Raw genomic sequence first — 21438 nt, 5'->3', positions numbered from 1 at the left:
GACTTCTATAATTAATTTTATATAAAAGGTTAATCTCTTAAAAGTACAAGAAATACTTATAGTGCTTAAATAGGATAATATAAATCTTAATCTATATTTACCTATATAAATAATATAAGTCTATAAAGATATTCTTAGTTCTAGAGAGACTTTCTTACTTATTATAGAGTTTTATAGTTTAAAGTACCCTTATATTAAGGTATATAACTTTCTATAGTAATATTTAGAGATATATATTATCTTAAAGGTATCTCTAGAGGTTTCTCTATTAGAGAAGTAAAGTAGTAAAGTTAAGTAAGTAAAGACATAATTTATTACACTTAGGATTAATTTACAGTAAATCTTTATAAAGTAGTTAACTTTATTCTAAACTAGAAGGTAAACTCTCCTTTAGTTTAACCTATATACTCTCCTATATATCCTTTATCTAATCCTTATTCTTAATACTATCCTATATAGCTACCTCTTAATCTTTACTTCCTATATCTTCTACCTTTAAGTATATATACTTTTATAATTTTACTTATAAGCTTGCCTCTAGAGCTTTAAGTGTTAGTTTTTGTTCTATTTTAGTCTAAATAGTACTAAGGTATATAAGTGTAGGCTAGACTTCTTTTTACTATACAAGAGTAGGTAGCTTTAGCTAGTAGTACTTAAATTATTATTTTTTTAAAACTTAAGGCTTAGAGATAGGCAGTTTAATTTATATTTTAAATATAAGTGTAATAGTAAAGCTATCTTTTTTACTAGAAAGTAAAGTCTTATAAAGAAACGTTTAAAGATTAAGGGCTTTATATATAGCACTATAGAACTCTATAATATCTAATAGGTTCTTTATATTAATTAAAATTACCTTCTACTTATGTCTAAGAAAAGCCTTATCTAAAGTAAACTTTATAATAAAGCACTTTATTATATTAATATATAAAGTATACTTTATAGTTAATAAAAATTATAACCTCTTGTTAAACTTCTTAAGGCATTATATATAAGTGTATATATAAAAACTAAGGCTATTAATATTTACTTTATAATATAAGGTAACCTAAAGACTAATATTAATATAGATAGTTAGGTCCTAAATTAGCTAGTTCTTTATCTATTATATACTTACTTTATACTCCTATAAGCCTTTAATAATTACTATAAAGAAGCTTATTAAAGGTTTTATATCTAGGATATATAGTATAAACTTAGTTAGGTTTATATTGTTTTTAGGTAGTTATAATTAGATACTAGTAAAGGATTTTAGGAGTTTAAAGATATTTTTATTAATTAAGGTAAAGTTAATTATAGGCAGTTCTTAGAGGATAGTTAAATTAAGAGAATAAAAAAGGCAAAAGTGCTACTTATAAAGTAACTTTACTATAAAATAGTTAAAGCTATCCTTTTTAGGACACTTTAATACTATCTTATACTAAATAGTATATATTATAAGTATATAAGTCTATATATAAGTGTATATAAGCTATATAGATTTTATCTTTATATAGATAGGGCTTATAAATACTATACAGATAAATTACTATCTGTAAAGTAATATTACTGCTATCTGTACACTAGTAGTAGCCCTAGTACTGATTAGCAACCTAATTAGGCAAGTTCTGACTTTTGGACCAGTGCGCCCTGCAGGCTGCCGTAAGTCGGGAAGCATTGGCGTTGGACATCGGCCATGGGTTTGTAATTAGCGTGACGGGCGCGCGAGAGATTGGACAATCTTCTAAATTGGAGGACTATTGAGTTAGGGGTAAATATGCAGTAACCCGACCCTGGCCAAAACGCGATTCAACCGACTCTCGAGTGATGAACCGAAAGGGGCGGTCTTTACTTGGCAGATCCAGGGTTTCTAGCAACGTGGGAAATGGACAGCAGTTGTCCCGTCCTCCGGCTCAACCTGTAGGCAAAGGGGGGACAGTGGCGCGGAAGATGCGGAGGGGCTTGGCCTGGACCGACCAAAGTCCAAGGGGTTAGAGACGTCGCAGGATGCCGACCAGACCAGAACCTTATCCATATTTTTGGCATCTACTTTCTTTGGGATTTACCCAGCTGCGCGCTCAAGAGATCCCGGGGGAATTGACACGTTCACACAGAGCAACAATAGGATAGGCAGGCAGGCGTTGAGTCGAAGGACATTGAAAAGACTAAGAAGAAGAGAAGAAAGGAAAAAGAGGGGAGAGAGAGAGAGAGAGAGAGAGAGAGAGAGACGCATGGAGCATTGAGACGGCACAGTGAAAGCAGGCAACGCGAGCCGGCCAGCCCATATGCACATTAATAGCCCGAAGCAATATCCAACTTCTAACAGCGGTCTAACCTGGATCGAGCGGCAAACCTCAAGCTCGAGACGTTTTAGAGTTTCGCGGCGCTAACAGGTGCCTCGGTCGCAGAGGAAGTGGCTGGTTGGTGCCAGCGGCCCCCCCCCCCCCCCCCCCCCCCCCGATTCTGGGGGCACACCCTGTAGCAAGAAACACCAACAATCTTGAATCTGGGAAGAAGGGCAGGGGGGTTGAATGTGTGTGCGAGAGCGACTGGAAGAGTGAAAGTGAGGGCGAGGGTGAGAGAGAGAGAGAGAGGCAGAGAGAGAGAGGCAGAGAGAGAGAGGCAGAGAGAGAGAGGCAGAGAGAGAGAGGCAGAGAGAGGCTATCTGTGGCTGTTTCTGTTTGGGACGAACCTCGTACCGAGGGTTTTGCTATTGTTTCCGAAAGCCCTCTGTGGTCACTTAGTCCCCCCTCATGGCGGACTGCTCGATGGTCTGGTGTGTTGCTAACTGGGGAATAACAAAAGGGGACATATTGACTGGGAGAGGGATCCGTTCCACGGAACTCGGCACGGAAGAGACATGCTGTTTACAGAGGGTGCAGCGCAATGCCATTGATTTCTGGGGGGATCTTTTTCTTTCTTCAGCGCAGGCACATGAGCAACCTGAATAACCTGAAGCAGCTGGGGGGTTCTGAAGCAGTGACACGCGAGCTGACGGGGTCTGGGGTTTACGAAAGCCTCGGGCGAGTCCGGGGGGGGGGATATGGGGCACTGAAAAGCGTCCGAAAAGGGGGGACGTCTGAAATCCTTTGTGAAGCAGCTGGACGGTCTGAAGTGGTGAACCATTGGGTTTAGTCCGCCTGACAGACCGATTGACAGGCTGGCATGTTGAGGCGCCTCATCTTCATCCTCATCATCCTCGAGCTCCCGGCGCTTGCATCGGTGGTAGGGGGGGGGGGATGCATGATTTACGAAACGATCTCACCATTGGGCGGCGGGAAGGACGGGACAAGACTTTTGGTGGATGCAGATGCGAATGCACGGCGGTGCCAGCTGTGTTGGGTTCATTCATCAATCAGATTGGTTGAAATTCTTTTTCTTTCTTCTTCCTCTTTTCTTCCAGCTGGTCTCCATACATCGTCGTCGTCGTCGCCGTCGTCGGAATCCGGTCTCGCCCGGTCAAGCGATGGTGGGCACTTTGACGTTTGGCGTCAATGTCAAACGACATGGCGTGTCGTCGTCGTCTTTTCTCAGCCCGTCGTCCCATCTTCCGTCGTCCAACCCTCTCCAGGTTCCCTCCATTAATAGTGCATCTGGACTGTATGCCGCCGCCGTGAGCAGCCGTGAGCACCGTGATACCGCATCGGGCATTCTAGATACGTTCCAGGTTTCTGCCGCAGCGTAACGGTACAGAGCAGTGCAGCGATGCAACAGCGCGGCATCGCGGCACCGCATCACAGCTGCAGCCCGCCCAGATATGGAAAAAGCTTGGCCTCGAACCGCAGCACTGGCACACACATCTGATGGCACCTTCAGGGGTCTGTCAGCGTCGCGCCGAGGGTGCTTGGCCCTGCACGCGTGTTCGCCATCCAGGCACCACCACCTCGGATGTCAGACACCCCAGCCCGGGTCGCAAGGAACTGGGTGGGACCCTGGAAGGCGTTCCATCCGCGGGCCGGCGTGTTAACTGCCGTTGATGTATGTATTATTGCCTTTTGTTTCTGCCCTCTTACGCAGTACGGCGCTTCTGCCTACCTGGTCTGGTGACTGGTGACTGGTGACAGACGCGACCCGGGCCCAAGGATCCATCTGCTTCCGAACGGGGAATCCAGTCTGCTGCACCCTTGTTTTAGAGGGGAGGAAAGGAGGGGCGGAGCCCGATACAGCCAGTCGTCCGAGGGACCGCTAGGCTTTCGTGTTTGGGTTCAAACGTTGCCTGGGAGGGGGTGGGTGAGTGAAGGGAAGGGCGCGCGCGCAAGACTTGGGCATGTTCCAAGGGGAAGGGTCCGTTTTGGAAGCGCTGCTTTTGTTTTCTGCGATACTGGGTCATCCCGACAGAGGGAAGACATTTTGACGTGTATAAGAAGACGGAGATGCCCTCGCCGTTAACAGCCTGGTCTTGTTCTTCCATCAAACCAAACAAAAAAAAAACCCCCCCAATAGTCTTCACTTCTCTCCTACAGCCCGGCGCTAAGAACCCCCTATTAATCAACCTGCTTTATTTTTTAAACATATAAAAAAAAAACAGTACAATTCCAAAAAGAAAACAAGTCAAGATGCACGCCTCAACCGTCCTCGCCGCTGTCCTCCCCGCCGCCGCCGTCATGGGCGCCACCCACGTCGTCAAGGTCGGCGATGGAGGCCTCACCTTCTCGCCCAACGACATCAAGGCCGCCGTCGGCGACTTGGTCGAGTTCCAGTTCTACCCCAAGGCGCACTCGGTCGCCCAGTCCGCCTTCGATACCCCCTGCACGCCCTTGTCCAACGGCACCACGACCGGCTTCTTCAGCGGGCCCGTCCCCGTCACCTCGGGCGTCGGCGCCATGGCTTGGACCCTCGAGATCAAGGACAAGAGCCCCAAGTGGTTCTACTGCGCCACCGGCAAGCACTGCCAGAGCGGCATGGTCGGCGTCATTAACGCTCCGTACGTGTTCCCTCTCTCTCTCTCTCTCTCTCTCGCTGTCTCTCACCTCCCAGGGGGGGGCTCTGATCGACGCAATTGTACTAACGCGCGAAACGCAGTGCCGGCGGCAAGAAGACCGTAGAGATGTATGCCAAGGCCGCTGCCGAAGCCAAGGAAAACGTTGCTCCCAGCTCCACCAGTGGTGGCATGATGGGCCCCGCCTCCGCCGCCGACGCCCCCAAGTCTGGCGGCTCCGGCTCCGCTTCCCCCAGCGGCTCCTCCGGCGCCCCCGCCGCCTCCGGCTCCGGCATGCCCAGCGCCGGCATCGAGGCCCGCGGCGACGTGCGGTGGGGCCTGCTCAGCCTGGGTATGGCCGCCGCCGGCCTCGTCGGCGGGCTCCTCGTCTAAGAAGTCCACGCTTCCCGCGGCTTTTGTATCATTCTCATGAAGGGGGACAAAAAAAAACGAGAGGGTTGGCGTGTCTTGGACTATTACATGAGGGCGATGGACCAACTGTTTAATACCTATACGCATCGCATCATCCCCGAGGGGCGGGAACCTCATTTGAAACAAAATGAGGGGGAGACGAGGGGGAGACGAGGGGGTTTCAAACGGGACGGCGCTGTTTTTGGCTGCTTGACCCGAAGCCCGGAGCTCGCCCATTCCCACTGAGTGGGGAGGGCTGCGACGGGAAAACACTTCTTACTTATACATAGTACCCTACCGCATGTTTTTGGAATTTACATCATAATCGATCCGATTTGATAGACGCCGAAATGTTCCCACGCGTTGTGACTGATAAAGAGCCTTGTGTCATCTGCTTTGACGGGACAGCATTGTTGACATTCTCAAAAATTCACGTTTTATCCGTACGCGAGTGACGAGTAGGGCGTGGATATGCCCTTAAGAACCGGACTCCCCACACCTGGGCGGCCACAGGACGAGGGGAGTGTAGGGGACACGAAAGAATTCATGGACAAGACGGATCAGCATTTCTATACCTTTTGTAATACAACAGCCATGTTCACCAGGCGTTGCCCTTTTTGAATAGACATCGTCTTACGGATGGTGGCTTAAATCGTGGTCTACTCGTCGACACTCAATCATCCCTGTCCCTCAGGCCTCGCACTGTTCACTCAGCGTCTGCCCTCCCGCTGCACATATTCATCTCCAAACTCGAGAGGTTTCAATCTGTAGAGGTATATGATGGATGGCAAGACAATTACATCGACAATCTCGAAAGCACTGTTTATATAAGCTGAAGAAGCCATCTCCAAAAGCTGGTACTTGGCGGTTTGGACCTCGGGGTCTCTAATACTGCTGCGTTTCTATTCAGAAGCCTTCTGTTGTGTTGAGGATTAATTATCATAATTGCACTGTGCTTTTCTACTTTGCTGTTGTATTATTGTGTACTTGTGCGACCCTAAGAGACACCGCCTTGCACATGCATCTCAACTCAATAGGCGAAATCATTCCAATCTTTGTAAATTGTTCAGCAATGGCGCGAGGCACTCCAACAGTTTCGCGTGCACGAATGCGAGGGCGAGATGGGAAAATGGAAGATGCGCCTCTCGACCTTTACCCTGTTTCGGAATGCCCCCCAAGCCTAGGATTGTACAATCTTTCCATTCGCATCAGTGGCCAAGACGTACCAGAGACGGTACGGGTTGCTGTTATTGCCGGTCTTCTACCATACTTTTCGACATGCTGGAAACCGTGGCTAGCCGTGGATTGTGTCATCAGACTTACTAGATCGTTTGGATATGTTAACCGGTCAGTTGGGTTTGTGAATGCTGTAAGCTCTGGGCCCAAGGTTGAAAGGAAAGATCCCTAGTTGTTCAGATTGACTGATATATCTAGAAATTGTGATTGGAATATATCCAAAGACTCATATAATAATTGACGAGACTAAAAATAATACCGATGTGCTTGGTTGAACTAGTGGTTATAAGTTCTACAGTTTCAACATGTTGCTAAATGGTCAAGCCTGTGAGTTGAATAAGCATACACGTCTAACATTGACTTGATTACTTTCAGTATGGAGCTGAAATGCGGTAGTACCAGTGTCTCTTCTGCTTGAAGAACAGTATCTCATATCAGTTTCCTACTAATACCTAGAGCCCTAAGTTGATCCCAGCCAATTGAATAGATAACGAGACCAAACAAGGCAACGCTGTAGCCAACAAATTGCATAAATGTTATGCTCGTATGCCAGATAATGATCGAGGCTAAAATGAGCAATATGTTCTTGAGGATGCCGGTAAGCGTCATGACGAGGCCAGATGTTTTGCCGATCTGTTTCATCTTAATTAATGGACAATTGTTCCGCTGAGGAGTTGGGAGCTCTTACCAGAAAGACGCTCGAGACATTGAGCATGAAGGCGCCGGCGGCATTGAGCAGCAGCATGGGGAAACCTGTTCTGTAAAGATCCTGCATTTGAAAGGTCTTGAACTCGCTTGCCCATGCGACAAACAGATTCATGACGGCACAAACTGGGGCGTAATAGTATAGACTAACGAGAGGGTCCATTTGTTGTGCGTCCTCGTCGCCTTTCAGCAGGACCTGGATCATCACCAGCCGTACTGCCTCAAAAACGATGCCAGCCATCTGGAAGACGAAGCCAACCCAAGAAAACTCGATCTCTCCGAAAGAAGCAATTCCGACGCCAGCGACTATAAGCAGAATATTGTAAAACGTTTTCATGGAGGGGGTGACGACGCCCCAGATCCAGCTGGTGAGGAGAACGGCGACGGGAGCCGCAGCCTTGAGCATCTGTATGAAGGAGACTGACAGGTACAAATACACTAGGTTGGAACACACAAGTGAACAGGAATACAACAATCCAATGGGGACGACGGCCCGAAGGTAGATGCGGTTGGTCATCCGAACCTTGTGGCGGCCGTTAAGGAGAGGGGTGGTCCGTGCCAATACTTGGGTCGCCAACGTCGAGAATACAAGATGCCAGCATGTTAGGATAACGGCTGTAGTTTTTGTTAGTGACTGGCGTGTGGTCTTTTTGTGGCGATGTCACGTTGAGTTAACATACGATATTCTGCGAGATGTTAGTCAGAAACATGAGCCGCAAGATTGGATTTCATACTGAAGCCTGCCGTATCTAGGAACCATTTGTTAAACAAGATTGTAAGGTTGGAAAAGAAGATCCAGTTCCTGCGAATGGTTAACAATGCCAAGATTTAGTTGCGACTGAGCGGCACGTACGCGATATAGAAAGCAGGGTGAGTGGATGTATGTACGGGTCCGACTGGACCTTCCTTTGTCGGCAGCAAGCTCATCGCTGTGTTTCTACTGAAAGTTGTGATGACTCATAAGTTGGTACAAGAATATTGCGAATGAAAATATATTGAAAAGAGGGAGGTCGGGTGTCGTCGGAAAAGCGGGAGGCGGTTGGCGGCAAGTAGAGGGTTCGAAACCGTGGGAGTATCATTGTTGGAGGAGTTATATCGAACACACTGCCAGCAACGATCTCAGTGCAAGAGCGGCCCAAATCTTGCTGGAACGTCCTTGAGAATGGCAAGGGGAAACATTAGAGACACATGTCTCGTGGCATAAGGTTTGCCATGGCTGTGGTCACAGGGAGAGGAAATCATGATTTGGGAATCGATAGGTGAAAGAGAACCACGACAGTGCAACAAACCAATGTTAGACCAAGGGATGCAGGGGTCGCAGGGATGAACAAAAGAGGCGGGGAGAACAACGGAGGGAAAGTTTTCTTGTTAGAAGCATTATACTTTTGCCCATAGGAATGGAGTCAACTAGATTTGGAGGGGCACTTGCTTAGCCCGTTACAGTATCAACAGTGTCTGTCCCAGTATCACAATTTATCCAATCGAGTGAAGTTGTATTACCTTACTTCTATCGCTGCAGAGCGATATAATGCGACGGCACACAACAACAACAAAGTTTTGCCAGCTGACCAAAGAGTGGCCAGAATCAAACTCGAGATTCTCATAATCCGCCCCGCCCCTTGCATTGCCAAACGCAACCAATTCTCAGACATGCCTAACCATGGGCGAAAAGCAGCCACAAGCAAAGACTGTCTCGTCTGAGTTTATGCGGGGCCAGTAGTCGATGATATTACGTACTTCTGCTACGGAGTGCTCCGAGACTAATCTCACTAGTGAGCAGACGTTGGAATGAATGTCCGGAATCGATTGGCCACTTGGCTAGACCTGCCACTATCAATTCAGCTTGAGAATCCTAAAGTTCTAAACCGCAATCAGTCTGAAACTAGTACCCCAAAGAAAAGGGAGTGACCTTGGTACCATGGAGATCGTCCTCCCGCACCGCTCTGAGCACATAAGATGCTTTCAGAACCTGACGGCTTTGGCTTCATCAGCTAATGGGCCCATCAATAGCCAGACACAGCCAAACGTCCTTTCAGACTGCGCCCCCGCGCCATAACGATACGTTAGGGAATGGAAAGATAGCCCAGGTCAGGTGCTGACAATAGCCGTTTAGTTTAGTCACTGATTTTAGCTCTCTGAACAATGGCTGCTTGATGAAGGCGAGAAAGCTGAATGCGTGATCCAACCATTGAATGTCCAAGACTGATTCAAGCTAGTGACGTACGTGGTCTTGCGCAGCCCATACCAGATGAATGCTGGCGCATATAGTGAGGCAGAAATTCAGCCATATAAAGGGGTTTTATGTTCTGATCGTCCCTCCATCGCTTCGCGTCTCCCAAGAGAGCCGTCTCTCTTTCTTTTTGCACTGATTTCTCACAAAACCTTGCGTGGCCGAGGCCTCGTCATCTCAGGCGCCTGACCTTTGCTACAGTCATGAAACAAACGATCACGAGGGATCATATCAGGCTTCTAGCAATAACCGCCCCTGTGCACTTCATCTAGATACTGTAGATGATCTGAGGCCCCGGTTCCAACCAGGAGGTTCTTCAACATGGGAAAACTCAGGCATTCGTACTCGGGGATAGTTTATAGGCCTGAGAAGATAGAAACGAGGTTCTTACTCCTGATAATGCCGTCGACTATTGCAACCATTTCCGCTTGTAATCAGCCAGCCTCAGCCGGATGGCTTCTGAAATCAACTATTTTGTCATCATTCAGTCCAGCAGGACTTTCACCAACCACTCCAAGCTCTAATACGTCAAAAGAAATTAGGAATAATATCAACCAGGAGTGAAATCGACTGTGCCTTGAGGATGTTATTTTCGAGGCTTAAAGAGAAGACCGAGCTGCGAAAAGTTCTGTGCGTTAATAGCCTTTTTTTCTTTTTCTTTTAGAGATGCAATCATTTCATCACGAGCCACCCCCCTCAAGTCTTCTGCGCACTAAAAAAGTCCTTGAAGTTGGAACGAGTGCTACGGCTCTCGTCCTACTCGGAAATGAACAAGGTGGGCAGGGCTCGAAGTTCGTGAAGTGGCTCAGTGATCAGATATTGTGAATAAGTGGCGTGCCCTAGATAGACTTAAAATATTACACCCGTTGTCATGCGCGGAACGCATAGTCAGCCTAGCTCAAGCGGGCTTGCGAGATTAGTGCGACAGTGTACATGATCGGAGTACAACGAGTGGTCGTGATTTTTGATATAAGACCACTCCTACATGATCGGAGTATTGAATGTGGCCGTGATTGATTGGCAAAAGTGTTCCCGATGCTGAATTGTAGAAATACCTACAGAAAATCAACCGGATCGGCAGAAAATTGTGGCTTGCAAAATGGATGACGCTGCTTGTGATACCAATGACGATGGTGTCTGCTGTTCCCGGGCTAATTGCCTGCTCGCAAACACAAGGTCTAGAGGTTGTTGAAGTGGAAACGAACCCCCAACAGCGGGGTGTCACTACCGGTTGCGAATCTTCTTTGATGACTCCCGAGTACCCTATCTAGCGGTCTAGATGATGTTTATGGCGTTGTGTGTTTAAACTAAATTTCATGCTGGGGAATGGATTACGAGTGGTTGTACGCCCGCGGCAGTCGGTACACCTTGACGAGGCAAATCCGTCCGGTCCGGACATTTAGTTCCATGTGTAGGGCATGGCCGAAGCACTGGCCATGCAACAGCCGGTCCGAGTGAGTATTAGCCCTGGGCTAGGCTTCGTATGTATTTGCCGCTTAAGTGGTCTATACTGTTTGGGTGGGTTGCGATTGTGTTCCTCATCGAAGACCTATCTCTCTGCTTGCGGCATATCTTCCATTCACGTAGCTGTATGCAGGGAATCTGTCGTGGAGGACAGCAAGGCTCCTCTACAACTTGCCTTTTGGTAGGTAAGTATGTAGATATATTAATCGCTCTGTGTACAACTTGTAGATTCTATACATATCATATGCCGGACTGTATTTCTGTGACAAAAGGGATCGCCAGGGTGACCTATGTTCTCCATTCATTCCCCTATTGCCTTTCATCTTCTCTTCACTTTCCAACATCGCCGTTCTTATATTCCTTACCCCGCCAAAAACCTTTCACCTCTCTGAGCTGTTTCTTTACTTTCACCAAACGAGTTATATTGTCATTGACGACGTCGTTTATCTGTAACGATCTTTTTAGAGTTCGATCAGCTCCTGTACTTCAACTTGGACCTGCGCAAGAACACCATCTTTTACGCGTGCGAGAGACGCATAAGAAAATGGCCACGAATCTTGACCTCGAGATACTCGAGTCTCAATCTCAGGATTATTCAAAGTACTCCTCTTTTTCGGTGGATCATGGACACGATTCTTCAGAGCAGCTAGCTCCGAGATTCGAAGACAGACTTATCAACGAGGGCATTCCTGTCGCCCAGCACTTGCCCACTTGGCTAAGGTATGGGGAACGAGCATTTTGGATCCTCATGCCTTCATTTTTGCACCCCTCGCCAACCAAGGTCGCACCTAAACCTCTTCATCCATCGGCATGGCTCGGTAGGTTTGTCATCCCTCTACTGACTACCTCCCCGCTAATACCGTAGCGCAGATGGACTGCGTGGCATATCTGCTTTGTTTGTCGTCTGCCATCACTGGAGTCTTGTTGTCATGCCTGCCAACATGCGACGTGGCTTCATGACCGACGACTATCCTATGTTTCTTCAGCTTCCCATAATTCGATTAACTGTTACGGGATTTTCTGCCGTCTGCGTCTTTTTTGTTATATCTGGCTACGCACTTAGCTATAAACCTGCAAAGCTCACGGCACAAACGAAAAACGTCGACTTTCTAACCACCGTGGCTTCCTCCGTATTTCGACGATACCTTCGACTTTTTCTCCCAACAATGGCAACCACCCTTGTGGTGGCTTGTTTGGCATACTTCAGACTTTTCGAGGTCGCCCCGGTGCCAAACCAGGCTGTTGTATGGGCCAGACCACCTGTACTTGACACCTTCTTCGATCAGATGAAGAACTGGTGGTTGCAATTCGGCTCATTGTCAGACCCCCTTTCCAATGACATAATACGAGGTGGTAGGTTTACCTACGACCCTGTACTTTGGACGATCCCTGTTGAGTACGACGGATCAATGCTTGTGTTCCTGACACAGATTGCCTTTTATCGACTTCGTCCTAGGATTCGAATTTTCTTCAATATCCTGATTGTGGCGTATGCCATTCACTTTCGCTACTGGCCATATTTTCTTTTCCTCTCTGGGCTTTGCATCGCTACCCTTCACTTCCACGCTCAAGCTAAGGATGATGCGCATGAGCCCGCATCCCTGATGCTACCATTCACATCAACTACATTGACTCCAGGAAGTTTTAGATCTTCATTCTTCCTACCGGTGGCTCCAGGAAAAAACGATGTCCGCAACAAGGCCATACAAATCGCTTCATTTCTTGGTGCTCTCTGGCTTCTGTCATACCCAGAAGCCACTGCTGCGATTGCGCCAGGATACAGGACTATCTTCACTTTAACCCCCGCTTCATATGGTGTAGAAGACCATCATTTCTGGATTCCTATTGCTGCTGTCTGGCTTGTTTTCACTGTCGACAAATCGCCAGTTATTCAGCCGCTTTTTACAAATCGTTATATTCAGTATTTGGGCCGCATTTCATATTCTATCTACATTGTTCACTTTAGCATGATATGGCTATACGGCATACATCTCATCCGACTTTTTGCTTTGGTCACGGGATCAACTTTCGAGGCGAACTCAGCAAGTGTAAGCTGGGCTGTCAGCGCTATTTTGGCAACAATTTTCTTTCTCCCTGTAACAATATGTCTGGCAGACTTTGTACAAAGATATGTAGATGTTCAGTCTGTAAGAGTTTCAGCTTGGTTGGAAAGCAGGGTAGTTAGTAGGACAAGATGAAGCTAGGTAAACTTGGTAGCGGACATTCAACATCGACCTATAATCATTAATCCTCTTATTTTAAAGAAGAGTCCATACCTAGAAGAACATAGTTCACGTAAACGCATTTATATACCTACGACTGCTTAGAGTAGATATATGGAGGGAATCAAATGTTGTCCTCAAGTGAGTGGCTCCTTTCTCGTAGGCATTCTGCTATTGGCTTTGGAGGTTATTAGGTCTGAGGATAGCGGAGAGATTGCCCAAAAGCTCAGACATTAACTTTGCGTTCCAAAATGATGAGCTCTTCCTACAAATTGTTGTTCTTGCGCCAACCAAGTTCCTTTCATACGCCCTTTAGTTTGGAAAAGGGATCTAGAGCACATCATGCTTTGGCTGCGGAATAAGTGTACCACTTTCTCAGTAATGGACTTCCCCCAATGCCATAGTCACGTAAAAGCAAGGGGGGAGCGAGGGGTTCATTGGCCATGTGATACATATTAGCGGAGAGGTACCTCATCTGTAAGGGCAATGATGTAAGGTTATAACGCCGCACATTGCTTATCACGCATCTGCCGCCTTCAAGACGGCGACATTTGAGTTGAACAGTTAATCCCATTCAAGGTTTCACACGAAATGGTACAGCGCATTTGAAGCATCAAAGCCTTCTCAATAAGGGCAATCCGATTGTGTATTCAAACTGGATGCCAGACAATGCAAGTATTGGGCGTTCAACTACAGAAAGTAGTCGGTTGAGCTATTATTATGGGAAAGTATCCATAATATCATGGCCATCTATAACAAACTCATTTGTAAATTCGTCCCCCTTCGTTATAAGTTGTTCGAGATAGTACCGTTCTAGGCCCCAGCGCTGAGTGTCAGGGTAGATATATGTCCCAAAGAAGACCAGCTGGTCCTTAGTCTGCGCATAAATTATGACTAATGACTTGGTAGAGATTAGACTTCTCTGAAAGTATCAGCCCCTTATCAGCACAATGTACTCAACCGCAGCCTTTTGATCGAATGCCAGACGATTGACAGAGTCAAGCATGTGAGGACGATCCGCCAGCCAAGTCCACTTATCGTGCACTGTATAGTTGTCTGCGGCCATGATGTCGTGAAAAGCTTGGACGACGGCTTTGTCACCGCAAATGACGTAGATGCTGGTGGTTGGTTTAACGCTCCTTCATTCACGCGGCGGATTTCGGCGGCGTGAATCTCCATTTGCCTGGCTGGCATGGCCCAATAATCTGGCTAGTCGGACTCAGCACGAAGGTGGGTTTCCGCAATATTGCCATTCTGCAGTTACTTGGAGCTGAAAACAGCGTCGCTGAGGGGCAGAAGCGACTCGTTAAATAGCTTGGTGCGGAAGAGCGCCTTGTGCAGTGTAGCTAACTAGCCAGAGGCGCCATAGTCCCAAGACATATGGCTGCCTCTGAAGCCTAGCAGTAACAGACTCTCGGGTGTTACGTCGTCGATAGAGATGCTTTCGCTTGAGAGATGCTTCGTAACGAAAGTCCTGAAAGCCCCATGTCTGCCGTAATGCGGCTGCTCCCTATAATCACATCTAGGAAGGGGTATAATGCGCTCGATGTTCAGGCTCAACTCGCACAGCATGTTTTGGATGCCAGGACAAAGCTCTTTCATCGACTTCGTTAGCCTCTGGGTGTCCCACCACAAAGATGGGCAGACAACACTCGCCTGGAATGCGCCTATGTTATCCTTGGAACGCTTTGTCATATATAGCGCCTATTTTAATCTCTAGGCGTAAACAATTTTGACCTGGGTTAGGCGCATTGTTGATTCCGCCACAGATAGATGTTCTGTCTGGCCCGCAGTTGCTGTGACAACTCAGTCAAAGTCCATTCGTCCACTTTATTTTGTTTCAGGGCCTTATTAAATCAGCATCGGTTACGTCATGTCGCTCCGTTTTAAAAATATATTGCTTCTATTTGGTGTTGGTCTTTGTTTGCCACGACCATGCCCCTGAAGAAAGTATGCTTAACGTTTCGACTTTCTCCACAAGTTGAGTCTCGACGTTTGAAGGCTGAAGAATCCATATCAGAATCAGTACGCCGATAGCCCATCCGGCTATTTTGATCAGACTGTAAGAGGTTGTTCCCGTTCGCATCTCTAAATTTTGAGGCAGACAGTCTTGTTGGGTATTGAATGCAATAGACAAAAGTGGAAGATTTTGAAGGGATAAAAAACCCGCATGAGAAATATACACGGAGATGAAAAAGAAGATCGTTTGAATTTGGTAACAGGTAAAACCGGTCAGTATTAATGGAAACACGTGGATGGCTACTACTTGACTCCAGCTTCATCCCTTAGTCTAAGCCCTTGCTGTGATGGCAATATCAGTAAAGGGTGGGTTAAGACACGAGCGCGCCTTACAAGATATATTGATAGGTGCGTTGCTTGAGAGAGGATAGGGAATTGATCCATACATTGAGTGATGTGCAATGCGGAAATACCGAACCATTTACTACCTATTTAGGGTTAGACATTGCCTCGATCTGGGGACCTTTGAGAACAATGCTATTTAATATATACATGCGCCTCAATACGCCTTGGTCCACTTTAGAGCCTGGATAGCCGAGCAAGTTGTTCAGGCTAAGCAAATGGCCACATCGCCTACCCACCTTAAACACCAGCTAGGTACGAAGGAAACCTCGAACCACTGCCGTCACAAGCCCCCGGGGAGCTGGTAGTCACGTCGTAACATGCACGAACTTGTTCAAGAGCCCGTTGAGTATGGAATTGACCTTCTCGAGGATCTCGCCCTCGAGATGGCCAACCTTGATGACTACCTTTGGTTACAACTATATCCGCCTACTCTGACTGGTGGCATTGTTTATCGCTTATTCTATCGTTTCCTTACGCGCGCGTTGCTTTCTTCCTTCACTCTCTCACTTCGTCTCTTCACGTTACTGCCCATGCTCCTGCCCTTCAGCTCCCACAGCCCATATACACTATCAGATTTGAAACGGCAACTAAGAGGGCTTTGCAGTTTGTAAATAAATCTATTCTGTGATTAGGTGATTTGAAACGAAAGCCCAATCAGGGGCTTTTACCTATCATCGTCTCCTATGTAAATTCTTCACAGATTAGTTAGCTACTTTGCAAATTTCTCATACACACTGCGGTTCATCACAGGTTGGAACTAATGCTTGTAAATATTATGGTTGCAGGTTCTCTTGCTCAGTACAACGTCTTTGTTTTCGATTATCTAGCTATCACTACAGGTAAAAACTGTGACTGTGATGCAACACATTAATCTAACTCTTGGCATCCGTCCCACTAGGCACTCGGCAGCGCTCTCGTACAGTCAGTCAACTCGTTTATGTTGAAGACCCCAAGCAGGCTGAGACGGAGGTATTCTCTCGCGTAAGCCTGTGCGCAGGTTAGCCATGTTCATCGGAATAACACTCAAGTGGCGACTTACAGCATCCCACAGCGGGGTCTGCTCTGCAAAAGCCTTGAAAGCCGGGGCAGACCTTGGGTCTTGCGAGAGGGCCGTGTCGCTGGGGAAGGTGACGATTTCCGAAGGAGCTGCAGCCAGAGTTTGTTGGTAGAAGAGGACATCCCAGGTTGTAGGTGTTGTGTCCTCAGGGGCGTTGGCGCGTGCCACGTCAAAAAACCGTTGGCGACTGACCGTGTGTGCGCCGACGAGAGCAGCGAGGCCCGGGGGAGTGATGGTCTTATTCGCAAACAAATCAATCAGCCTGTCCGCGTGGTCCCTTGGGTCGGGCAACAAGCCGTCGGGACAGGCCACGGACGAGTCTTTGCGGCCGACGAACGTCTTGATCCTGGGCCCACCGGGGCACGCCACGGTGGCCGTCGTCGCAGCGAACTGGATCAGGTCGGCCATGCCAGCGCCAAACTTGCTGTACTTATCGTGCCAAACCTTCATCTGTGCCACGATGTCCTCCAGGCCTTTGTTGAGGGACCGCCCAAGCTCCTCGGGTGCGAGGACGATGGACCCGTCAGCGCCACCGAGGTCGCCGGTAAATTTGCTCCACCCGGCGGCATCGTGAAATCCCAGGCGGATGGACGCGCGAGCAGGTTCAGTGCAGCCATTCCCGTCGCGGAACTTGGTAATAAGATCGTTGGCGACATGCTTCCACACGCAGCACTTGTCCGCGGCGCATTCGTTGCTGCCAAGGTCGGGGACGGCATCCACCGAGTCCGAAGAGACAGCGCTGCCGTCGGCGGTCAAGATGCCCTTGACATCCTTTCCGACATCGGAAAGGTTGTTGTCAGGGATGTTGAGGAGGTCGCCAATGGCTTCCTTGTCATCGGCTCGGGCGCTGTATTTAGCTCCGTTGGGGCCACCGCGGCCCACCATTGCTATCAGGTCCTCGTGGGTCACGCCGTCGGGAACCCGGCCCATGCCAGGGTAAGCGGCGACAACGGCAGTGAGTGCCGTAAGAAGGACGACTACTTTATTTGAACGAGGCATTGTGTCGACTTGCTGGGAGTTGCCCAGGAAAATGGCAGTGAGACTGGGTTCGAAGGAAGCGAATGTGAAGAAGTGAGTGGAGCGAACGACTATGTATGTTTCCTAGGCCTGTAATGAGGTTGGTGGAGCGAATGACTGGGTGTATGTTTGCTGTTCTCTCCAGCCTAATTGCTGACAGCAGGAATACTGGTCTCTAATTATATGTTTGCTCCTCTGTTGCGTTGTTGGTGGCACAAGGATGTCCGGTCTGCATGATATCCACCTCCATACTCCGTACATTTACTGGTCACCGAGAGCTCGGTCCCGAGAGGGAATGCAGGATCCATCAGTTTCGCTTCAGACAGTGAGGCACGGATACTATGTTTCGAGTCCTCAAGACGGCAACCAAAGCCACCACATAACACGGGAAGTTCACTTGTAAGACCCGAGATCCTGTGACTATTGCAGCTGAGTTCCTGTGTCGTCTGGTTTTTGGGCGATGATCCTGCCTCCCATCCCAACTGTTGGCTTACGTGGCGTTGTCATTGTGCGGCCTTCAAAACCGTAGTCTGATGCCAACCCCTTGCGTCCGTGGGCACATGGGCCCGTGGGAAAAATAACGAACGAGCTGAATAATTTTCCTCGTGGGATAATGAGTGTGCAGAGTTATCTGACCGAAGTCTTTGAAATAAGCTGAAAGAGCGCAACCTTGTAAGTAAACGCTCAATCTAATTGTTCGGATGCCGCGTGTAAGTTCAGAGCGCTCATCCGAGCCTCCACCGGCTCCTGTGCTGTTCGGTTACAGATGGCTGATCGAATATTGAAATTTTTAGGCTTTCTCTTGAAGGTCGAACGACTTTCATTCGTAGGTGGCATCCTCTGATCTTTTTGGAGCATGAGGCGATGCGTGATAGCAAGGACTAGTTTTCGCAGCAAGGATCTGTCGGCTATTCGCTGCATACATCCCGTATCTCGTTTGTCTCCACAAAGGCCTATCTCGCAGCAGATCAAGAACCAGAAGTTAGGATTAAGAGTTAATGTAGTGTATGAAATGTACCTTGCGAAGGCCACTTCCTCGGGAAGTGCCGTAAAGTCTTGAGTCTGGTATTTTGCCCCTGTAGCAAGTGGCTGAGACCTCCGCCTCCCACTTCCAATCGATGAGAACAAACCAAATATAATCCAGACGTATCGGCTGTACGGCAAAGTGTGCTCACGTGAACTGACGTAGCCAATGTAAGGGCCAACCGTGCTTCAGTCTCTCGGACATCCGAGCTTACACGCCCAAGCCGGCACCCAACCGCATAATTTGGATCTGAACTTCGCTCCCTAACGCCGCAGACCATCCGTATCTTGAGAGTCTCGCAGAAAGAAATGAAAATAAAAATGGATGAAGCTAATGCACTTATCGGTCATCGCCACAATCCCGGCCTTTGGACAACGACTTTGTATGCCGGTGGCCGAGATCACTGTGCCACCACAGAGCTTACCCCCGGTTGCGTCACTGGCGCATTTTACAGGAGGACAGACGAGCAGTGGGACGTTCACGGAGACTGATTACGCCGTGACGGATAGCCGTCCATCCGCGAAGTTCGTGGTCTTTGCAGCAACCTCAGCGATTCTGCATTTCACGTATTGCTCGATCCCAACAAAGAGTGTGCACACAACCTCAAGATAAGGGGCAGAGCTAATATAAAGCTACTGTATTGTTGAACACGCGATAATAAGAATATTCGTACATTTTGTATAATTAGAGTTTAGCTAAACTAGAGAGATTGTTAATTTCACTTGTACAGCAAGCTACATTGCACTCTTGGTAAATGCAGGAGTGAATAACGTTCCGCATACATATATCCATATCCAAAACAGTAGGGCCTGGGTCTGATGTTCGTGGACAGACGACGAATACTGGTAATGCTTAACAAACGGGTTTCATCGGCGTCAACGCAATCTCACGCATGACGTCAGCGTCACACTCCAAGCCCATCTGTCTCACTCTCACCCCAAAAAAGACTGGACGTCCCAGATTCGACTATTCCATTCGAATGATAGGCGTATCACCAAGATAAGTAGATTGCATTTTTCTCCATTCTACCTTCCATTTCACAATGTCCTGGATTAATTGCCGCTCCATTTCCTGACCCAGCCTTCTCTTCACTGCCAATGCCTGGATCATCCCGTTCGACTCGCGAGGCCTTAGGCCAGCGAGATTGATAGACACAGTGGCTGTACGTTGATAAGCCTCTGCCTCGTTACCCTGAGGCTGTTGTAGAGTGGCTCTTCGAGCAGCATCTCAGAAGTCGTATTACATGTGAAGACTTGTGGCCACAGCAACCGTAAAAGGGAGCCAAGCCCCAAAGTTCACTGTCACCATCCGCCACCAGTTGATCCTTAGCCAATCATCCAAGATTCCATTAACATCCTTCTTCCCTTCTGCCTCCGTCAATGACTCCACATGTGGCGCAATGAGTGGTACGTAAGCCAGATGCCCCGCAGACACGACTGCGCAAACAGCATACCACCGTGACGCATCTGTTCTATGCAGCGCCACTCACTGTGTATGAAAATTGGCGACCGAAGTCGTGATTGACAGGGCAGTGAAGCCCAGGACGAACCAGATGCCACGGCGGAAGAAGGTGTCAAAGTAGGACTTCAGCCACCGGCGCGCTCTTCATGCGACTCTCGGCGGTGCAGTTAAACAGCTCGAGAAAGAAATGTTGATCCCGGGCATACAGAAGTGTGCACAGGATGCCATACTAGTATTGTGGGTATTGTGGCTGATCAATGGGCTTGCTGCATGTAGGAATCACCCGGATGACAGAGCGACTTAAAGAAGCCACAGCACAATAATCAAAGTAGTAGAGAGTTGGATAACAAATGTCGGCAAGCTGCTAACAGCCGAAATTCATGCTTACCTCCGTTGGCCTTTAATGGCGGCTTTCCGACTTGGTCTCGGATAATCTTCCCTCTACGGGCCGCTGGAGGATTGATCGTATGACAGTCGGTTTTCAAGCGAGAGGTAGCGGGTAAAATGACACAATAACCACATCAGATCATACATGTAACACTAGCTATGCCTCTATCCTGAACCCTCCATAAGAAACACGGATTGGGTCTACACGGAGGGTTAAGATGGAGAGAACGGGGAGCTGTCGGAAAACGATATTGTCGGGGCGTAGTATGGGTACTATGGCCTGCTATTGCCCTGGTCGACTTACACATCACGACACTGTATCACAATCAATGGCGAATGGGGCTTGCGCACCGAACGCAACCGGCCTGATCAGGCACGAGGAGCTAGCTTTTCACAGACATGTGCAACGTCTTCGCGAGCCAGAGCAAGTGAACTACAACACTATGCGAAGCGTTTTTGCAGGCGACTACCTTGGCATTGAGAATCGCTGGGAAGAACACATTACCCCTCAGCTCTGGCGCATCTGAAGGCGGTGTTATCCTCGAGGCGTCGCGGATCAACCGCTTATGCCAACGCAACGCTCAGAACACCTGGAATGTGATCTGGGCGAACTCATAATCCACTTATTTAGGGACGTCTCTGAAGTTGAGGAAATATTATGTCCCCTTTGTCAAAGACTCGGAAAACTTCGCGACTAGGGAAGCATTCTTACAGCAGCCTGTAGGGTCCATCTGTTCCCACGAGCAATAGTTTCTTGGGAGCAGCGGCCGGTGAGCTTCGGGTTGCCGAAGCCGCTGAACTTCAAGTCCATTGGACCCCTCATATTAGTGGAGTTCAAGCGGAACCCCATCCACCGTACCACTCTCGACCACAACGCTTCCCTCCTCACCAAGGCTCTCCACAGTCCTTCCGAGGATGAGGAGCCCGAGGCTCGTCCGGGCACGTCCTTCTTTGCTCGTCGCCGCT

The 21438-nt window shown here is 48.2% G+C and overlaps 5 protein-coding genes across 5 annotated transcripts; 2 read left to right on the top strand and 3 right to left on the bottom strand.

Moving 5' to 3' along the window:
* Nucleotides 1-2004: 2004 nt before the first annotated feature.
* Nucleotides 2005-2369, bottom strand: LY79DRAFT_170730 (uncharacterized protein). The gene has a single exon (XM_060551212.1). The coding sequence runs from the start codon at nt 2267-2269 to the stop codon at nt 2039-2041; it is 231 nt and encodes a 76-aa protein (XP_060415025.1). The 5' UTR covers nt 2270-2369; the 3' UTR covers nt 2005-2038.
* Nucleotides 2370-4532: 2163 nt separating this feature from the next.
* On the top strand, nt 4533-5287 carry LY79DRAFT_578992 (Cupredoxin; the record flags this gene model as incomplete). Its single annotated transcript, XM_060559991.1, has 2 exons — nt 4533-4900; nt 4999-5287. The coding sequence occupies 2 exons, from the start codon at nt 4533-4535 to the stop codon at nt 5285-5287; spliced, it is 657 nt and encodes a 218-aa protein (XP_060415024.1).
* Nucleotides 5288-6580: 1293 nt separating this feature from the next.
* Nucleotides 6581-8664, bottom strand: LY79DRAFT_550839 (triose-phosphate transporter). Its single transcript, XM_060557591.1, has 5 exons — nt 8100-8664; nt 7981-8048; nt 7927-7932; nt 7230-7861; nt 6581-7174 (listed from the first exon to the last, which is right to left on the bottom strand). Exons 1-5 carry the CDS (start codon nt 8171-8173, stop codon nt 6971-6973), a joined length of 984 nt encoding a protein of 327 aa, XP_060415023.1. The 5' UTR covers nt 8174-8664; the 3' UTR covers nt 6581-6970.
* Nucleotides 8665-11194: 2530 nt separating this feature from the next.
* Nucleotides 11195-13191, top strand: LY79DRAFT_605275 (acyltransferase). The gene is made up of 2 exons (XM_060561876.1): nt 11195-11758; nt 11811-13191. Exons 1-2 carry the CDS (start codon nt 11485-11487, stop codon nt 13136-13138), a joined length of 1602 nt encoding a protein of 533 aa, XP_060415022.1. The 5' UTR covers nt 11195-11484; the 3' UTR covers nt 13139-13191.
* Nucleotides 13192-16420: 3229 nt separating this feature from the next.
* LY79DRAFT_513617 (peroxidase) lies at nt 16421-17582 on the bottom strand (the record flags this gene model as incomplete). Its single annotated transcript, XM_060554514.1, has 2 exons — nt 16421-16513; nt 16566-17582. 2 exons carry the CDS (start codon nt 17580-17582, stop codon nt 16421-16423), a joined length of 1110 nt encoding a protein of 369 aa, XP_060415021.1.
* Nucleotides 17583-21438: the final 3856 nt, after the last annotated feature.

This window comes from Colletotrichum navitas, assembly GCF_030913465.1.
Source record: "Colletotrichum navitas strain CBS 125086 chromosome Unknown LY79scaffold_23, whole genome shotgun sequence".
Taxonomy (NCBI): domain Eukaryota; kingdom Fungi; phylum Ascomycota; class Sordariomycetes; order Glomerellales; family Glomerellaceae; genus Colletotrichum; species Colletotrichum navitas.
The sequence above is the reverse complement of the archived record's forward strand: the minus strand, read 5'-3'. Positions and strand labels throughout refer to the sequence as shown.

Coding starts and splice junctions, on each gene's coding strand:
- LY79DRAFT_170730 (XM_060551212.1), bottom strand. CDS start 2,269: ATGTGCATATGGGCTGGCCGGCTCGCGTTGCCTGCTTTCACTGTGCCG.
- LY79DRAFT_550839 (XM_060557591.1), bottom strand. CDS start 8,173: ATGAGCTTGCTGCCGACAAAGGAAGGTCCAGTCGGACCCGTACATACA. Junction 8,049..8,099: donor CACCCTGCTTTCTATATCGC/GTACGTGCCGCT, acceptor AACCATTCGCAG/GAACTGGATCTTCTTTTCCA. Junction 7,175..7,229: donor ATGTCTCGAGCGTCTTTCTG/GTAAGAGCTCCC, acceptor AAGATGAAACAG/ATCGGCAAAACATCTGGCCT.
- LY79DRAFT_605275 (XM_060561876.1), top strand. CDS start 11,485: ATGGCCACGAATCTTGACCTCGAGATACTCGAGTCTCAATCTCAGGAT. Junction 11,759..11,810: donor TCATCCATCGGCATGGCTCG/GTAGGTTTGTCA, acceptor ACCGTAGCGCAG/ATGGACTGCGTGGCATATCT.